This window comes from Ictalurus furcatus, chromosome 17 (assembly GCF_023375685.1).
Source record: "Ictalurus furcatus strain D&B chromosome 17, Billie_1.0, whole genome shotgun sequence".
In the NCBI taxonomy this organism is placed as follows: Eukaryota; Metazoa; Chordata; class Actinopteri; order Siluriformes; family Ictaluridae; genus Ictalurus; species Ictalurus furcatus.
The window spans coordinates 15,155,807-15,174,994 of NC_071271.1; the positions used below are offsets into that span (position 1 = coordinate 15,155,807).

Sequence of the window (19,188 nt, forward strand, 5' to 3'; positions counted from 1 at the left end):
ACAGTAATACTTATAAAAACAAAACAAGAAACTTTTATTTAAATTCATATTGATTTGACCCATCACAATTTACATCACTGTGGTTTCTGAAGAATACCATGTGTTAGCGTTAGCTGTTATTCACCAACATGCTACCATTAGCCGTATTAACTGAACTCATGCTACAGATTTCCTGTTACAAAATGCTGTATGGTGTGTTCAAGTATAATGCTGGTACAGTAGTAGCTTAGAAGTTAAAGGAAAACATGCTGCAACACATTAAATGAGTTTATACTGAAATATTTGTGATGTGCTTCGCGACTTTGCTAATTTGTTGGCTGGTGTTGTATTCACATTAAGCCTGTGAGAAGCGGTTAGCAGTTGTGTGCTGCGCTGACATGAGAAGGGATAACAGTCAGATTTTGCTGTTAAAAACAAAAGAGCAAGAGCTTCTATCATCAGTCACAATTTTCCTGTGATGTTTTTGTCATTATTATGAAATTATCCCATATAGAAAACAGCGAACATTGAACTCAATGTTCCAGAATGCAATGAAGCTAACCCGATGGTAGTGATGTCAGAAACTTGGCTCTGCTAGTTAGCGAGCTATGAGATGACGAACACAATGCTATTGACGAGGCATAGCTCTCTTTATTTAGAGATGAAGCAAGTAGAGGACGACCGATGCTGGATTTTACCGATAATGAAATTGGGTAACAGTACCAGACGATAACCAACTTAAACAGGATACTGAATGAAAACATAACACACAAATTAAATAATTGCTGAACTTTATTACAAAAATAAACAGTATTGACTGTACCATGAAAATGTACTGTACTTTTTTAAAGTGAAATAGATATATAAATATTAATATATATATAAACTGTTAATAAATATTAAAGTAAATATAAAATCTACATCCTAACTGAACAAAAAACTACACTCCAAATAGAGTAGACAGCAGACTCTTCTCTGCAAGATAAAGCAATGAATAAAACTAAAAAATTCAACTCAGAATTTCATTACAAAATAAATCTTGGACACCACTGAAGATCACATTAATTATCAAGATTAATGTGCAAATCGTTCAGGATGGACTTTTTCCTTTAAGGCTCCGGGCTAGTAAATCTCAGGACTGCCATCTGGGATTGTATCCACTTTCAATTATATGTCACTTTGGATAAACTTCTACCAAATGAATAAATTGTTTTTGATAGTTACAGTACATTTGAAATAATATCTAGTATTTTCTCTGATGTACTGTCTGAAAATGAGGAGTTTGTGTAGTGACATGGACCCTACTGTGTTAAGCTAATATCCCTTCTATAACGTTTAGATAACAAGGAGATGCACTTTGCCGGGTTTTTGTTCATTGTGCCTGTTGGTTTGCGAGGCCGAGTAGTCGTGTGAAGTGCGTTCGAGTGCCTAACTGCATTAGGACACATTGGCCTGGCAGCACTGCTCAGAATGGACCTTTGTACATCAACAATGAAGCGTTCTGTTTGGCACGCAGTGATGCAAGCCCTCTCTGCTAGCGGCTGTACGCTAGCACTTCTAGCGCTAACTGGCAGCCTGAATGAGGTCTTTATGAATGGCAGAGGCCCTGAGGAATCACGAAAAGCACTTGCCGTGTGGGAAGCATGTATTTATCTGACACGAGTTATGTACAGTGTGAGGTCAGAGCAGCGTCCTCACAGGAGTTTTCTATCAGAACAGTTCAAGTGATTGGTGGAGAAAGCTCCAGCTGAGAGTGTACACTCACATACACTCGCGCGCACATGGTCATACTTTCATAGTCTCCTTCTGCCTCTTGGTATTTAAGAAGAGATGGTACTTTCTGTGCTTTTATAATATCCTAAAGAATGTGTTCAGGATCTAACCAAAAAATCACAACCTCTCCTATTCTCTCTTTAGTCTCCTCATTTTGGCTTGAAATATATTTGCAATTCTGTTATCGCTTTATTTCGCATCCCACTATCAGACCACCTCTCACTTTTTCTCGCTGTCTCTCTCTATGGCTCTGGTCTATCTTTTCCTCAATCCCTGCTTTATTACTTCTCTCACAGAATGGATTCCTGATTGTCATTTTCTAGCTAGTCGTTTGTTCTCTGCTTTTTTTCCCTGCCTTCCCTCCTCCTGTCCCTCCCTCTGTCTCTCACTCGCTTGTTCACTCCCTCTGTCTTTTTCGGAGTGCTGGATATTTACGCTCACTCTGACCACCAGCAGAAAGAGAAGATCAGCAGTGCAGAGCAGCTCTTGTACGTAAACTGCTTCTACTTTGTGAGGTGAGAACCTGAGGGTGAGCTCTTTTCTCTCCACTCCTCCGTTTTCCTGTGAGGGAGTTTCCACATGTGGTTTGGTACACGGTGGTGAGCAGCTAGGAGGAGAGATTACTGTACTGAGTAGCAAGATTGGTTTCTCACGCTTTGTTCATGCAAGCAATGAAATGAAGAGATGCTGTAAGGAGTGTGTGAAGGTAATACCGTCACGCTGGGATTTGTGTGTGTGTGTGTGTGTGTGAGAGAGAGGGAGAGCATGTGGGGGTGAGGGGAGAGGGGGGGGGGTGGGAGGGAGAGACGGGGGGAGACTGGGAGAGAGAGGGGGAGAGAGGGAGGGGGAGAGGGGAGAGATGGAGGGATGGAGGGAGAGAGAGACGGGGTTTCATTGTCAGGGTGAGGACTGAGGTCACGAATTGAAGAAGAGAGGAAAGGGAGATTGCTGAACCCCGACTTCCTTTTTGTGTCAGCACACAGAGCTCAGGCCAGTATACTTTACTGTTCTTTTTCTTCACTTCTCCCCATTTTCTATTCTTTTCTCTCTTTTTACTTTCATCTTTTCTTTTTTTTCTCCTACTCATTTTATTTTCTTTTTCTTTGTATTTTTTAGTTTGTATTTATGTTTGTCTTCTTGGTTATTTTTTCTTCTCTTCTCCTTTTTCTTTTGCTTTTTGTCTTTTCTTCTCTTCTATTCATTTCACATCTTTTTCCTTTTTCTGATTCCTTTCAGTATTGCTACACCTCTGTTGTACAGACTGCTTGACTTTTCATAACATTGAAGTCCTTGAACAAGTTGCTGCAGTTCATTAATGCATGTTTGATAAATTAACAACCAGTTGATTAATGATTTATTTACCCAGAGTTCATTAGGTGTGTGTGATTTGTTGATCAGAGATTGAGTCTCTTCAGGCCAATTTCTGAGATGTTTCTCAGCCTACCTTTGGTTCAGCACAGCAGACTGATGTCTTTCTACACTGTGTGTGTGTGTGTGTGGTAGGGAGTGGGATGAGAGAAGGAATTGGGTTTGTATAAGCCATGTCCATACAAATAGTGAACTTCCACTCCCATTATCTGAAGATGAAGGAAGGTCATTTAACGTCAATGTTACTCTGCGTGCGTGTGTGTGTGTGTGTGTGTGTGTGTGATTGAATCATGTTATTTGGAATAGTTGGACTGCTAGAGAGCTGAACTTTCTGTTTTCATCCCAGCAGCCAGAGAGGAGTAGCTGGATTGGAAGCGCTTCTCATTCCCGTTTTAAAGTGCGCATGTTTGTGAATTTGGAAGCCTCTTTATCAAGCTGAAAGAACTACGTGGGCTCTTCATGGCAAATTTTTCAGTAAGTGTTTATAACAGGAGGAGCGCATACATGTACTGTGAACATACAGTGAGCTTCTAACTTACAGATGCTTGAGAATTGTGTCACCATAACTGATTAGGGTGCTGTGTAGATTTCCACTTCTAGTTTCATCTAGTTACTAAACCCAGGATCTCTAGCATATAAGTAGGAACCATACCACTAGATCAGTGAGATGTGTGCCGGGTTTATATTGTATGATTTTTGCACATTTTCAAAAAATTCTTTGGTTGTGTGTTGAGCTTGGTGGTCTTCGATTGTGTGATGTGATGTGCTTCCTGGCAGCGAGTTTAGTGCTATTGCAGCCAAAGACAGTAGATGTGTTTATTGGCAGTGCCTAATGATGATGTACTTGTCTTCTGGCATGAGGAGACTAGAGCTGGTACCTCTCTCTCTCTCTCTCTCTCTCTCTCTCTCTCTCTCTCTTTTTTTCTCTCCATGATTGGCTCTCGACTCGGCCTCATCCTCACAACCTCTAGCGTGTCTCTGTCTCTTAGTATTCCTAAAGCAGCCTTCCCTCCTTGTGGCTGCGTTTTGGTTTAACTCTGAGGTTTATCAGGGTGTATTGCTTCTCTGCTGCGCTCTGTATGTGTGGGAGCTGGGCAGCGTAGGTGGTTATCTGGGCACTGGAGTTCAGGGTATTTGTAACATCTCGGGCAGAGGTTGGACGATGCCAGCCTGCCCCCACCAAACTGCTTCCTTATAAAAACACTCCTCAGGAAGCCACTTCAAACAATCACATTCCGCACAGAGAAAGTCCTGCACCACTCCTGGAACTTGGGAAAACCTCTCCCTTCCCTTTTCAAGGCAAGACTCTCCCTTGTTCTACCCCTGTCTCTCCTTTACTGTCTTCTGTTCTTCTCTCCATCCCCGTGTCCTTATAAATCACCACAGACGGACACATTTTTACTTGATGTAAAACACTTAGGGGTGAGTGAATAAGCAAAAAATAACACGAGGCTTTCACGTTCTCCCAGTGTCTGTGTGGGTTTTTTTCGGGGTTCTCTGGGTTCTTCCCACCTCCCATGTGCCCTGTGCATGGTGTCCTGCAATGGACGTCTCCATGTTTGTCTTTTGATAGCAGCAAGCTGGCCAGCTATGTATGATGAGTGATCATAGCAGCGAACTTTATAGTCAATGTTTATAACATTAATAATCTAATATGTCTCTATGTTGAGTCATCTGAAGCAAATACTTGTGTGTGTATATACAACATAACTCATTTAGGAAAGGTAAAGAAGTTCTGCTGTATTTACTATTGATGCTGTGTGCAGCCATGTTGACTCGAGGTCACTTGCTGAACTCTCATGAACTCCAACCGTCTGAGTAGGAATTCGAAGTTGAGGGGGTTTTCTTTCTTTTTTTCGAGGTTGGATGTAGAGTTATGACCTCTACTCGAATGCAGCACACATTCCCCTCTCTCCCTTTCATGCCTTCTGATCAGGTTTCTGCACTCACCACCTCCCTGTCTCTTCTGTACAGCTTTTCAACAGCTCCTCTTCAGGGGGTCTGGCTACAGTTCTCCCCTGCTATTATAGTTCTGTACATGCTGTACCACTAATAATTAAAGGTCTGCAATCACAGAATCCTCTTGCACAAAGCATCTTAGGCTTGCTTTCTCAAGACTTCTGTGGATTCTCTGTTTAAAAGTCATTGTGAATGTTTAGGAGAGGAGTTCATTTACAGTAAGACCTCCATCTGATGTACAGCAGCTACTGGAGCTAAATGATCCTCTCCATGCCCTTAACTGTGCATCAGCAGATCTTGCAGGGCTCTCACCCTTCGCCTCCAGCTCCCTGATGTGCACTTGCTGACGTCAAAGCCTCACATGGACCTTTATGAATTATAATTGCAGCTCGTTACTGACCCACATATGATTTGGAAATATTCACTCACTCACTCACTCACTCGTACACTCTCTCCCTCTCTTTCTCCCTCTTTCTTTCTCTCTCTTTCTCTCTCTCTCTCTCTCTCTCTCTCTCTCTCTCTCTCACTCGGCACTGCTGTGCTCCCACAGTCCTTGTCATCTGTTTAGTATTTACAGTCCTCTGACGCACTTTAACGGTTTGTTCTTCCCATAACAGCGCACACACACTCATCTGTTTCCGCACTAGTGGCCCCACAGAACCAACAAACCCGTCCACAGCTGTTCGTCCAGCGTCTGCATGAGAGAAGACTCTGAACACATTGCTTTAATTTGTGATGGCCTGGCTCACGTAACAGTGGGGTTGGAGGATTGGGGGGGGGTAGGGGAGGGGCTTTCATTGTTGCCATGGCAACCTTGGGCATGCACTCAGTGAGAGCAAGAGGAGGAGAGATTTCTTTTTTTTGCCAGCTCTTGTTCTCTGCTGCAGTCTGATGTTAGTCAAAACAAACAGATAAGAGAAAAGATGTAGTTTGATGTAGTTTAAGTTAGAAGGCAGATTCATACAGAAAACGATTTCTGAGCAAAAACTTGTGTCTGGGCTGTGTCTGGTCATGTAATGTTTTATCTGATCAAATAATCACAGACTGGTTTATTATTGCAAAATTTACTCAATTAATGTACAGTTGTATGCAAAAGTATGGGCACCCCTCATCAAAGTACACATTTTGTTCATTTTTGAAAAGTAAACACAACCTCTGCAGCAAACTGTAACCAAACAAACAAAAACATTTTTCTGCAAATGTTACTTTATATTTAATGAATTTTTTTTTTTTAATAAAACAATAATTGTGGCATGTGCAGAAGTTTGGATACCCTTTCAGTTATAAAGTCTCAGAACTTAATTAACTTGTTAGGCCTTAATTGGCTAATTAGGTCTCATTAGGTAGGTCAAGAAATTGTCATTGGAATAGCATTTCCAGAGTGTAATGCATTTTCTGTAGATTATATTTCTGATGCTGTGTTTTTTCCAATTAAAAGAAAGCTGCAGAAAAGCTTCCTTTTTAAATTAACGTGTGTGTTCAAATATTATCCCGAAAGAAAACATAAAGCATTATATCACAGCAACGATGAATTCTCAAATCAGATTAGTCACAAGGTGTTGTTGAATTTTCTATAACAGGAAATCTGACAGTAGTTCTGGCTGTAATTCATGCCACATGTTTATATTAATGTGCTCCTTCTAATACGTTATCATTTCTATAGTAACAATAAGGATTTATATGGAGGATAGTTATACTAAGTCTAATAATAAACACATTAAAAATGTCTTTATATTTAACAAAGAAAAATGTATAATACATTTACATTTATTCATTTAGCAGACACTTTTATCCAAAGTGATTTACAAATGAGAAAATACAAGCAAATACGGTGAAGTTTTCTGTACGCAGACATTTATTTGATATTTATGGAAGGAGTTTTTAGTGTCTGCACTTTGTAACGGTCAGTAAGTTTTCCGTTATAGGAAGTGTCTTCAGGACATTTATTTTAGCTCTTTCTGTTTGTCTTATTAATGTGAAGAGAGAGAAAAAAAGCGAGGTTGGTGAGGGGACAACTGCTTATAACTGTGAGAACAGGAAATAACTTGTCCCACAACATAAAATTGATCTATAAATAGCTAAAAAGTATTATGTGTAAAAAATTTGTTTCAAATTATAATCTTAATTGGTGTAATTGGTGTGGTGTAAGAGGAATAAAACACTTTTGAGATGTGGTGTTAAAGAAAAAAAAATCGACTTTGGGGGTGGTAACAGAAACTTTATGGCTTGATCACACCACCTTGTCATTGATTATTTTCCTTTAACAGCACATCCGATCATGTTTGGTTCCTTACTCATCCTTCTCAATATCGCCCATTCAACAACTGTGTCACCTGAATGATGTGTAATAAAGGGTTTAATAAATATCTGGTTGAATAACACTATGTAAAATTTCTTGTATTTTTTTTTCTTCTGCAAAACAGTGTTATGATGACAATTTATTTGAGAGTAAGTCATCTTATACTTGTAGTATAAAGATCATATTGGTATCAACAGAATGCTTTTTTTTCTTTAGAGAAAGGTATAATACTGGAAATGATGGGGGCAGGTTTCAGAGTAGGATAGAGTTTATACAAAACCGTCTGTAGTATAAACTATTTATGAAGGGCTGTAAGTGCCAGGGCACTGGATGGTGTCTGTAAGGTTTCAGTGAATGTTGTGTTCAGTGCATTGTTGATGGAAGGAGAAAGAGAATGGAAGAAGGCCAGTGGGCTTCAGGTTTGTTTGTGGGAACAGCACTCTTAAAATGGGCTGTGTTTGAGCATCGAGACAGCAGTACAGGGTGAAAGAGTTCTGGTACCTGGTGGTCTTCACTAACTTATTTATTTATTTATTTATTTTTAAACTGAAAGGTAAACTATGGAGTAATTGTAAACTTGTCTTCATTTGATATAAAAAGTTTTATGTGGGTGGTGTAATTGGTCCTGTGACCAGAGTTTACTTCAAGCACACATCTGAAAAAGACTTCAGAATCAGAGCTTCATGAAAGGAAGTAAGAAAAACATGTTATAATGCAAATGCAATAAATGGAAGCTATGAACTTTACAAGGTATGTTATTGATATGTGAATAAAATTGTACTCACACCTTTACATCATCCTCAGAGGAGAGCTAAATTCTTATTGTCACTGTTGTAACATTGAAAATACAGTCCCCTCTGAAAGTATTGGGACTGAATGGGCAATTATATTGTTTCTATACATTGGTGGGTTTTTGTTATACATTGGTGTGGGAGAAAGATTTCAAAGGACTTCTGGTAAACAGTCCCATTGATCAGAAGTGGTGGATGGATGAGAAAGCGAGAGCAGAAGGGAAACTCGTGAGCGAGAGAGAAGGTCAGAGGTAGGATTATAGGAAAGTGAGAGAGAGAGAGATGTGGGTTTAGTTAGTTATTTGGTTTTGTGTAATGTATTATTACTGAGTGTTTAATAAGGACTGATAAATAAGTACAGAAAATTACACAGCAGTGTAATGACATATCATTTATGGTTATAGGCTGATGTGCAGTGTTTGTCCCCAGATAGGCTTAAAATATTATTTTAAAAAATAAGAGAGACACAGCGCAATAAACGAATAAGTTTACACATAGCTACAAAACTTGGTGTCCTTTAAGTATTTTACAATATATATATATTTTTTGATTCTTGATTAGTCTTTAAATCCAAACAGGAAGTGAGTTCTGTAGATGAACTTCTTGTATTGTAAAGGCTGTTTTGCTATGGGGAACCTTGTAAAAGAACCATAGGCCTGCCAGGTTTTGCCATCACAGAGAGCTCGTGGAGCTCAGTCTTGTAATCATTTGTATAAAAGTTTATCATTTACAGATTCACCGAAACCTGACCCTGTGTGTGCACAATATATATATTCTAGAGGTTTGATTGCAGTTTACTCCAGGCCATGATGGAACACATCACTTCAGTGAGAATTATTGAGTTAATGTAGACATTTACCACCTGTAATGGAACAAAATTCCTAATTAGACTAATAGTGTACAAATGTTTGTTTATCTGCAGCCTTTTGACCTGAATGTTAGTTAATGTTAGTGGGTGTTTCAGAGAATCCCTTTTAAAAGAAATATTTACTAAATAGGAAGCGATTATTGAGTCACACAAGCTTTCACACTCGAGAGACAGAGGAAAGGAAATGGGGGGGCAGACTTGAAAAGCGTAAACGACAAGAGAGAAAGCAATAAACAAACAAAAGATGAAGTTGTGCCAACCAAGAGGGATTGGGAATGTGAGGAAAAGCGTCAGTAAATTGGTTTGCAGAAGTGTTTTTTTTTTTTGTCAAGTCAGTCCACAATGTGTTAGTCAGCAGTTGTTGGTGAATTCTCCTCTCACAAGCAGTCAATACTCAATAGGAGGTAACACTGGGATTTATCATTATGTCAGATTGGCTAATTAACATGAATGCTATGTTATGACTGTTGCCAAAATAAATAGGCTATATCTTTGCACGACCATGAATTCGATCGTTCCCACAGAAACCGGAGGAGATTGTCTTTTGGGGAAGTGTGCTTGATCTCTTTTGCGCTCCTCCTCTCAGTCTGTGCTCATTACGACAGCCTCACTGGTGCTAGCTGGGTACCCCCTGTTTCTGTTCTACTTGGTTTGTTCCAGTCAGTGTTAAAAAAAAAAAGGGGGGGGGGGGGGGGGGCACTTCTGCTTTTTACTGTCAGTTAACTGTATTGGACTTAAGTGTGTGAATGGTAAGTAAGAGAAGAATAAAAGCCATTAGATTGCTTAGTATGTTTCAGCTAATGTGTATTATTTTACATGTCTCTTCAGCATCTAAGCAGGTGAAATGAGTATTTTATGTGCAGTCACTGGTAGTCGTCCACCTTAAATACTGAGCGTGAAAGCGGGAACATATGATCACGTGCACAGGTGTCAATCCTTAATTGAGCCACTAATCTGCGGGTGCCATTTGCTTTTAAATGGAGAAAGTGTGTGAAATGTATGTGAACGTGACTTGAACGCGTGTTCGGAGAGAGAATATGTTTGAACTGAAACAATGTAATACACAATTGGATTTTGCGCCTTTTTCAGCTAGTCGTGTTTACAATGTCAATGTTTGAGCGGGCTCATAACGGATACATCAGGGATTTTCAATTCTCTTGGAGCTCAGATTAAAAACACACACACACACACACACACACACACAATGTGTGTGGGAACAGATGAAGGAGCAATGTTTACTTGCATTCCTCAGACTTTTTCTCTTACTCTGTCCTGACCTAGCCTGAGGACTGAACTGAATGATGTTCCCTGGCTCGTTTTGAAGGTTAGATTTTAGTCTCTAGTGTGTACAAGGCATTGGAATGATTTGTTCACTGTTTGAGCAAGGCATGGTGAGACATTGAGTAGATCTCCTCATTGAATAGCTCCAGGGTCCTCAGTTTGATCCTGAACACGGGCTATTGTTTGTGTGGAGTTTCATAAGATTATATGGCCATATTTCATATGACTAACTATGACAGAGTTTAAATACAGAGAATTCTGACACATTTGTTGCTGTATTCATTAATCCAAACAGTTTACTAGTTTATATTAACTTACTTACCCCATTACCTGTCCAGGTGAAAAGTAGCTAATTCAGAATCTCACTTTATCCCCTTCACAATCAGCAGGTTTCTCCATATTAGAAAAGTAGTTTCTATATTTATTTGTTTTATGTCCTTTGCAATCATTATGCATTTTTTTCCTGCATGCAAAAATATTATGTAGCAGTTCTGGCAGTTTAGTTATGGATTATTGATGTTTTCACATTTCTGAGCTGTAAAGCTGGAGGTTTGTCTACAACTTGACTGGAAGGAGGCACATAAACACAACCAAGGTGTTCAGGACTAACCTGCACTTATTTCTTTCTTTCTTTCTTTCTTTCTTTATTTTAGGCGCTTTCTCTGGAGTGTGATGAACTTTATCACATTGGATCAATAATTGTTACAATGCTTTCATGTTATTTGTAATAGTAAGAACTAGGGATGTCACGATACCAAAAATCTAGTAGTTGGTACTGATACCACAAAAAGTACACGATACTCGATACCACGGTGTGGTTAAAAAAATAAATAAACATAATTAAAAAAAACAAAAAACAAAAACAACATTTAAATCTCCTGGAGGACATCCTCCTCTGGTTGATACTGGCAGAGGGAGGGAGAGAGGGGGGTGGTGGTATTTTAGTTATCAATGACATGTCTGACAATGACTAATAAAAAGTGCTAAGGTGCACTCCTATATAGGCACACACACACACACCCCTTATACTCTGAATGCAAGCATTAGTTTAAATTCACTGATATGGTGGCAGGCCAAAAAGATTTATTAAAAGCATGAACATTTGAATAATAATTAGTGACATTACGCTACATTTAGCTGACAGGACACGGGCTGAATGGCGATGCATGGTGGCCCATTAGGAGGTAGTTTATAACATTGCAATGCATTAACGTCGTTAACAAATAACTGGCTCTCGCAAACATTACGTGGAGCATAACATTAGCTGGTTTCACGGCCACAATGCCAGCTGCCTCAAAGGTAATACAAGACCCGTCTTTCAGGTGCTTCGCCGAATTCGAGGTGTTTCCTCGCTTTGTTTGAAATGAACGATAGCATAGGTTGCACACCGGAAACTGATACTAGCTTTCCTCTCAACGAGTTGGGGCGGAGCTAAACTTGTTAAGCTAAGCTAATCTTCTGTAGTGTTTCCCGGGTGCTTGTAGGCGTTCTTCTTCACCACTTTTGGACTGGCTAATACGCGTATTTGCTGCCCCCTTCAGTTCCGGAGGAATTGCAACATTGGTACCTACGATACTTGCGCAACTGCAAAAAACAAGTACTGTCACGTTTTAAGCATGTTGGTACCGAAATATCGGTTGTCGTGACATCCTTAGTAAGAACATAAAGGTGCACTTGTCAATATTTTTTATTGTGGCATTGACATTGCTCATTGCTTAATGTGTTTCTGTCCTTAGATGTCTAACTACAAGCGTGCGACCTTTGAGGAGGAAGACGGGTCCGACATTCCGGCTGATGGAGCCATTTCTCCTGACAGCGTGGAGGTCAGTTAATAGTCAGCGATAATAGTTTATAAGGACGTTCACGATGTTAGTGTGATAATCTTGTTTTTCAGAAAGACAACCAGTTTACCAGTATTGTTCTTTGAAATTGAATGAATTTTGGTGTAGTTGGGTCTGAGGCAGAAACTTGTTCATACTGTTTTTATTCAGTTATTCACATTATTCACAGGTCAGTGGATTGTAGTTATTGCCCTCTGTGTAGACTCTCTCTTCATGCTTTGTGGATAGCAACAAAAGCATCATAATGTATGTTATGCTGGTAAAGGATCAGACCACTGACTAACACATCACAAGGTTGCTGAAGATTTTGTGTGAATTTTCACTTCTACAAATAGTGATTCACAGAGATAAGACGAAATGTTGCTAATTGCAGAAGCAGAAACAGTTGTGAACGGGAACTACATGCTGTATGGTCTGCTTATTTCTCTTATTCTTAACAGGCGTCTCATTGTAAGCCTTGGATAGCTCAAATGATTAGCGGGAATGGATTCTGAGCAATGAGCCAAGGACACAATTGAGAACTCCCACATATTCCCTGCATTGACTCAGTATCTAAGGCTTTGTTTTTTGTTTTTGAATCTCACAAAAATAGCCAAGTGGTTTGCAATCCAGAGCATTTGGCAGCTTGGGTTGCTGCTGTTTTTCCTGAGTTTGAGTCCAAATCACAGATATGACACATAACAATTTTTGTTTAATAGCTGAACATTCCGGCTTCGTGAAACATAACTCGAACAAGTTAAATTAAATTGTTTTAATTAATGGAATATTTTTTTTCCAGATCAAGTAAAGGAAAAAAAAAATTGAATCATTCAATGTTGAGGGGAAAAATGATGGAGAATACTATTTTTCATTAGTGTAGTTCATGCCTCAAAGAGTTCAGGCCGTCATAAAAGCCCGAGGAGGAGCAACAAAGTACTAATTGTGATTTATTTATTTATTTATTTATTTATTGATTGATGATTCCATAATTTTTCCTCAACATTGAGTTGTTCCATAATTTTTTTTCTCTACTTGATCTGGGAAAAAAAGCCATTAATTAAAACAATTTCATTTAATTTGTTTGAGGTATGTTTCATGAAGCCTGTATAATCAGCTGGTAAACAAAATTGTTTTGTCATATGTGTGTTTTTGTTTATTTGCTATGAAGTAAGAAAGCCAGGTGAGCATCCACGAAATGTGGTGATTCCATATTTTTTTTTGCCAGGGGTTGTAGTAAGAAATTAAATCTGGGAAAAATCTTGTCTGCTTTGGAATCAGAGTTAATCAAAGATTCAGTCATCAGGTGTGAAAAAGTATTTGCTTCTAGGCTATGAGCAAGAATTGTGCTGGCAAAAAAAACAAAGTATTGCAAGTAATTTCCAAAGATTTTACTGTTCAAATGGGAGTGAATATTTCCAGGAATGGTGGTCCATGAAGTAGCAAAAATCCCAGTAGAGCTATCAGAGCTCTACATGTCTCTCACACAGCACTAAATTCATAACTCCATTCCAAATGTTCATGACTCAATATACAGAAATGGATTTATGAAAGAGCAGAAATCTCACCTTACTGATAGAAATGTCTGGTTAAAAACCAAATACTGCTCTGTACAACATGCTTATAGACCTACATGGTGACATACCAAAAGTCGAGCCATTTCTCGCTAAAGTAATGATAAAAAAAATTGTCTTGTCAACAAATAAAGTCCTGGGGAAGAATCTGGTATTGTGCAGTACTTTTTTAAATGAAAATAATTATTATTAAGTGTTCTGGTTCTGTACTTTCTCACACTGTGATTATCTAAAACATGCTCTGTTTAGATTACACTGTCCTTTACTTGTTTAGGAAATGTTTGAGTAATGATGCCTGTTGGAACGATTGGTATTGCCACGTCGTCTTGTGCGGTATCCCAGTTCTGTTCTGTAGTTGAGCGCTGTGTGCATGCTGTCACATACCTGTAGAATTTCACATCCTTGTTCTATATTCGCAAGTATCTTACATTAGGTGTAAGAATGACATACCAAATATCATATTTTGAAGAATGACGATAGCACATTTAGATCACTTGAGCATCAAATGGTACTGTAAGTGGCTACAGTCAAATACTGCTTGTCATTATTGCAGCTAACCAGTTTTTAAGAAAAGAGGCAATTATATTTCCACACTACACCATTGGGTGTTGTACAGTCCCACAGCATCTGGAAAACATCTGTTGATGGGCTTGTATAAAGCTCTTTTACTTTATCCACTGGATCCAAATGTCAGTTGCTTGTTTGATTAGAATTGGAGAACAAATGTAATGAATAATAAAATGATTTTTTTTTTTTGGGCGGGGGGTGCTTTTACATCAAAAAAAGTTCTTTAAGGAAGTTACTGTGATCAGGTATGAAACTTTATTAAAAAAAAGTCAGTGGTGTTAGAAATGGGTTCTTTGAATAGCAGGCGAAATTTTTTAATTCAAACATAATGCATCTTCATGTGCTTGTGGCCAGCTGCAGAGTAATTCTTCTGCTGGGCCATTTAATCTATGGCCATTTGTATAATGTTAAAGGAGTACACCAGTGTGTCTTAACCTAATCTCCATTCTCCACATCTGTAGTGTATGTTTGTTTTACCATGGACAAGGATTTCTGTACGCTCCTCTGAACTGAAAACCTGTTTAGCTGAACACTTGAATACTAAAGTAAATCTAATGGCAGTTATTAAAAATCATAAATAAAGAACTGCATTTATCCATTCGTCCATCCATCCATTTTCTGTATCGCTTATTCTACACAGGGTTGCGGTGAACCTGGAGCCAATCCCAGTGAACTCGGGGCACAAGGCGGGGGACATCCTGGACAGTGTTTTGTTGTATCAAAGCACAATCAGACTCCAACCACTAACCACAGTTTCCTCCCTCAGAAAAAGTGGTTCCTTCTTAAAGTACAAATTTTGATTTACTGTACATTTAATGACTACCACAACAGCAACAGAGCAGAAGTTCTGGAGAAATGACAGTTCTTGCTAATAGTAATTGCGCATACACTACCGATGCATTGGATAGAGATTAGGTTTAAAAAAACTGAGAGTTTCTGACTTTCTCCAAACAAACGGTTTTCTTTGTCCAAGGTGTTTATGTCCAGTCTGGGACTTGTTCACATAATATGCTTTGCTAATGCACATATTTATGTCACAGGTGGGTTTCCGGAAAGGTGGGATCCAGTTGTGTGGTGGATTAGGACGCAGGACTCAGCTGGAGATAGTGTTGGCTGCTTTACTCATGGCCTCTGTGTTATCACTTTTTGCATGTGCTGTTACCCTCGGAGTTCATTACAAAAATGGTGAGCCAACCATATACTGTATACGCATTTTCTGGCCTCAGGGCTTGTGCATGCGTGTGTGGTGGGGGATGTGTGTGGGTGGTAGGGGCTGGGTGTAATTGGCAGTATTTTTGGTCCCTTGTGGTAGTTTGTGTAATAGTTTGGGCAGGCTGCTTGTTACATTCTGACCATTTTAAATAAGGTGGCAGCTTTATTTCAGTAAATGCTACCCACGGACAAGTTGAGCTATTATCATCATGATGATGGCAAGCCAAAAAAGTAAGGCACTCAGCAGGGTATCTATAGAGCTAAGGAAGGTCCAAGAAAAGAACTCAACAGAGATGAGAAAAAATATATACATACATTTTGGTAATGCTAAATTTAGAGGTGCTTTTGTTTTGAGGTTGCTGGAAATAAGACAGATACAGAAATATATTTATAAAAAAAATTTTGGGGAAACTTTTTCCAACCTTATCTGCAGGTACAGTAGGTACGTGAACTCTATTTATAAAAAGGATTTTTAGAACTATTTTTCCTCTAGATTGTATAACTCAAATTGACTCAAAGATCAGATTTAATGAAAGCATTATTTATAAATATGTAGGTGAGCATCCTTATTTCCATTCTTATTTCATCTAAACAGAACTCTGAAATTAATGTAGTACACAAAAGACAGCATGTCTTTTGTTGATATTATGTAATTATATAATATCCTAAAAACATGCAATGATGGCCAAGTATTTTTGATAGCTTTGTCTGTCTAAGACTCTGCATTCATGTCAGCACATTAGGGTACTTCTTGTATGCAAATACACCTATTATGCAGTTAAAGGACTAATGAGCTGATAAATATCCATGTCTGAGCATTCTTAAATTAGGCTATATGTTGACACTAAACCCTATTACCTATATTTTTAGCATGAGGTTCACACATGTGCAGCGATCATCAGTGGTATTTGCTATTTGTTTTTCTACAATCAGATTTGAACACGCACAGTGTTGATGAATGGCAAGTCTTTCTACAGAAAATAACCTTATCTTGATTTTACAAAAATGGAATTTGCTAGAATAATGCACTGCAGTCACATGCTATGACTTTCATTACTAGTGCATTTGATAGTGTTCCTCTCTCACAGATCCGTCGTGTAGTCTGTGTCTAACGGAGGCGTGTGTGACAGTGGCCAGTAAGATAGTGGAGTCTCTGGACCGCACAGTTGACCCGTGTCAGGATTTCTACCAGTATGCATGCGGTGGCTGGATTCGCAAAAACCCCCTTCCTGATGGACGCTCACGTTGGAGCACCTTCAACAGCATCTGGGACCAGAACCAGGCCATGCTCAAACATCTACTGGGTGAGCGAGTACAGTTACATTCTCCACACATTCACAGCCATCCATTTTAATGTTCTGATTGGTGCAAGGACACCAATCAAAATTAAACAAATAAATTAAACAAATACATGATTTAAAGGTTAATGTCTCTTGAATAGGTGGTTCTGATTACAGTCCCCTCCAAAAGTATTGGGACGGCAAGGCCAATTCTTTTGTTTTTGCTATACACTGAAGACGTTTGGGTTTGAGCTCAAAAGTTGAATGAGGCAATAGATAGAATAGAATTTCAGCTTTTATTTCCTGATATTTACATCTAGATGTGTTATCTAGAACATGGCACCTTTTGTGGCAGTCCACCCAATTTTTAGGTGAACAAAAGTATTGGACCAGTAAATAACACTAATATTTGGTTGCATATATTCAATTCTTGCTTGCTTGCTAAGCCAGTGACCCACTGACCTCACCAAACTGTTGCATTTTTTATTTTAATTGATGATTTTCCAGGCTTGTATTGCAGCTTCTGTCAGTTATTGTTTGTTTTAAGGGGTTTCTCCCTTCAGGAGGTGAAATGTATGCACAATTGGGTTAAGGTCTGGTGATTGACTTGGCCAGTCTAAAACGTTCCTCTTTTTCCCCTGATAAAGTCCTTTGTCGAGTTGGCAGTGCTTTTTGGCTCATTATCTTGCTTTATGTTAAAGTTCCTCCCAATAAGATTGGATGCATTTCTCTAAACTGGTAGACAAAATGTTCATTTAAACATTTCAATTCATTCTGCTGCTTCCATCATGAGTTCCATAATCAATAAAGATTAGTGAGCCTGTTCCAGAAACAGCCATGTAAGCCCAAACCTTGACACTACCTCCGTTGTGCTTGACAGATGAGATTGTATGTTTTGGTTCATGAGCAGATTCTTTTTTTTCTCCACACTTTGGCCTTTCCATCACTTTGCTAGAGGTTAATTTTGGTTCCAGATGTTTTGTGGCTTATCTTTGTATTTCTTTGCTAATTTTAATCTGGCCTTTTGAGTCTTACTGCTAATGAGTGGTTTGCATCTTGTGGTATGGCCTCTATATTTCTGCTCTCAAAGTCTTCTTCAAATGGTGGATTGTGATCTCTTCACCCCTGCTCTGTGGAGGATGTTGGAGATGTTATTGATTGTTGTTTTTGGCTTTTTCTTCACAGCTCTCACAATGCTTCCTTTATCAACTGCTGTTGTTTTCCTTGGCGGACCTGGTTGTTAGTACAACTAATCATTGTACTTGCCTAATGCTTGTGCAATGGTTCTGATAATTTTCCCACCACTTTTATCAGCTTCAAATTGGCTTGCTTTTCTCCCATAGTCAGCTCTGTGGTCTGCATGTTGGTTTATCCTTTATAACAAGACATACCAGTCAGTCATATGTTCCAATATTTTTGATCACTTGAGAAATGGGTGGGTTCAAACAGAAGTTGCCAAGTTCTAAGGTTTAACACATCTAGATGTAAATATCAGGAAATAAAAGCTGATCTACTGTCTCTTATTCATTTTTTAATCTCAAGCCTAAACCTCTTCAGTGTATAGCAAAAAACAAAAGAATTGGCCTTGCTGTTCCAATACTTTCAGAGGGGCCTATATATAAAGTAATATTTATGGCAAAATTGTAAAGTTAGTACACAGTTAGCACTTGAAAAAACAGTGCATCTGTAGAAACCTTATACATTTGCATTCACTTAAGCCTGGACATCATGGATGGATCTGTCTTCTCATGTTACCTCACACAAACTTTCCTTCTCGCATTTCCTCCCGCCTACTTCTGCTAAACTGAGAACAATGACTGTCTCCCAAATCTACCTGTCAGCTTCTGCCTGAGCTATTGCACTGTTTTTAGTCTTTATTAAGTATTTATACGAGTAGGTGAGCAAAAAAGACTGTGGATATCAATCTGTTTAAAAAAAAAAAAAAAAAAAAAAAAAAAAAAAGCTGGAGTGAGCCAGATTTCATGGTTTAGGTTAAATGTCAAATGAACCAAATGTTCCCTCCTTCTTTGCTAGCACTGTGAACCATGAGTGTAGTACAGCCTGTTGAGGGGGGGGGGAAACATACAGTACTAAATTAAGATCAGACATGTAATGGCTAGACAACAAAACTTATTTTAATTAACACAATATTTAGCTTCCTCAGTTAATTAAACATAATTGGCCTTATTTATCCATATATTTATTCATTCATTCATATCAATTATGTTTTGGTGTTTTTAGAGATCCATGTCTGTCACTAAGGAACAATGATCATTTGATTTGAACATTTTTACATACAAAAGAATAAGCTTATGAAAGACAAGGCTGTTGTTTATTTAAGATGGTAAAGTTACAGTTACCTGATTTTGCTTCTAAATTGACTAAATGATTGTGACAATGTGTCTTAGGGCAGACCAAAT

The 19,188-nt window shown here is 38.7% G+C and overlaps 1 protein-coding gene across 8 annotated transcripts in view; it reads left to right on the forward strand.

Annotated features, from left to right (window-relative positions):
- Window positions 1-19,188, forward strand: part of ece2b (endothelin converting enzyme 2b) — a 50,798-nt gene that overhangs the window by 8,506 nt on the left and 23,104 nt on the right. Inside the window, exons 1-5 of one of the 8 annotated variants that reach the window (XM_053646489.1) lie at window positions 2,068-2,267; window positions 3,467-3,594; window positions 12,055-12,141; window positions 15,317-15,461; window positions 16,577-16,792. In XM_053646489.1, the coding sequence (XP_053502464.1) occupies window positions 3,580-3,594; window positions 12,055-12,141; window positions 15,317-15,461; window positions 16,577-16,792 (463 nt within the window). In that variant the 5' untranslated portion in view covers window positions 2,068-2,267; window positions 3,467-3,579. Of the gene's footprint in view, window positions 1-2,067; window positions 2,268-2,379; window positions 2,459-3,466; window positions 3,595-12,054; window positions 12,142-15,316; window positions 15,462-16,576; window positions 16,793-19,188 lie in introns of those variants that run through there. The other 7 variants (XM_053646488.1, XM_053646491.1, XM_053646492.1 and 4 more) reach the window with 7 other exon arrangements.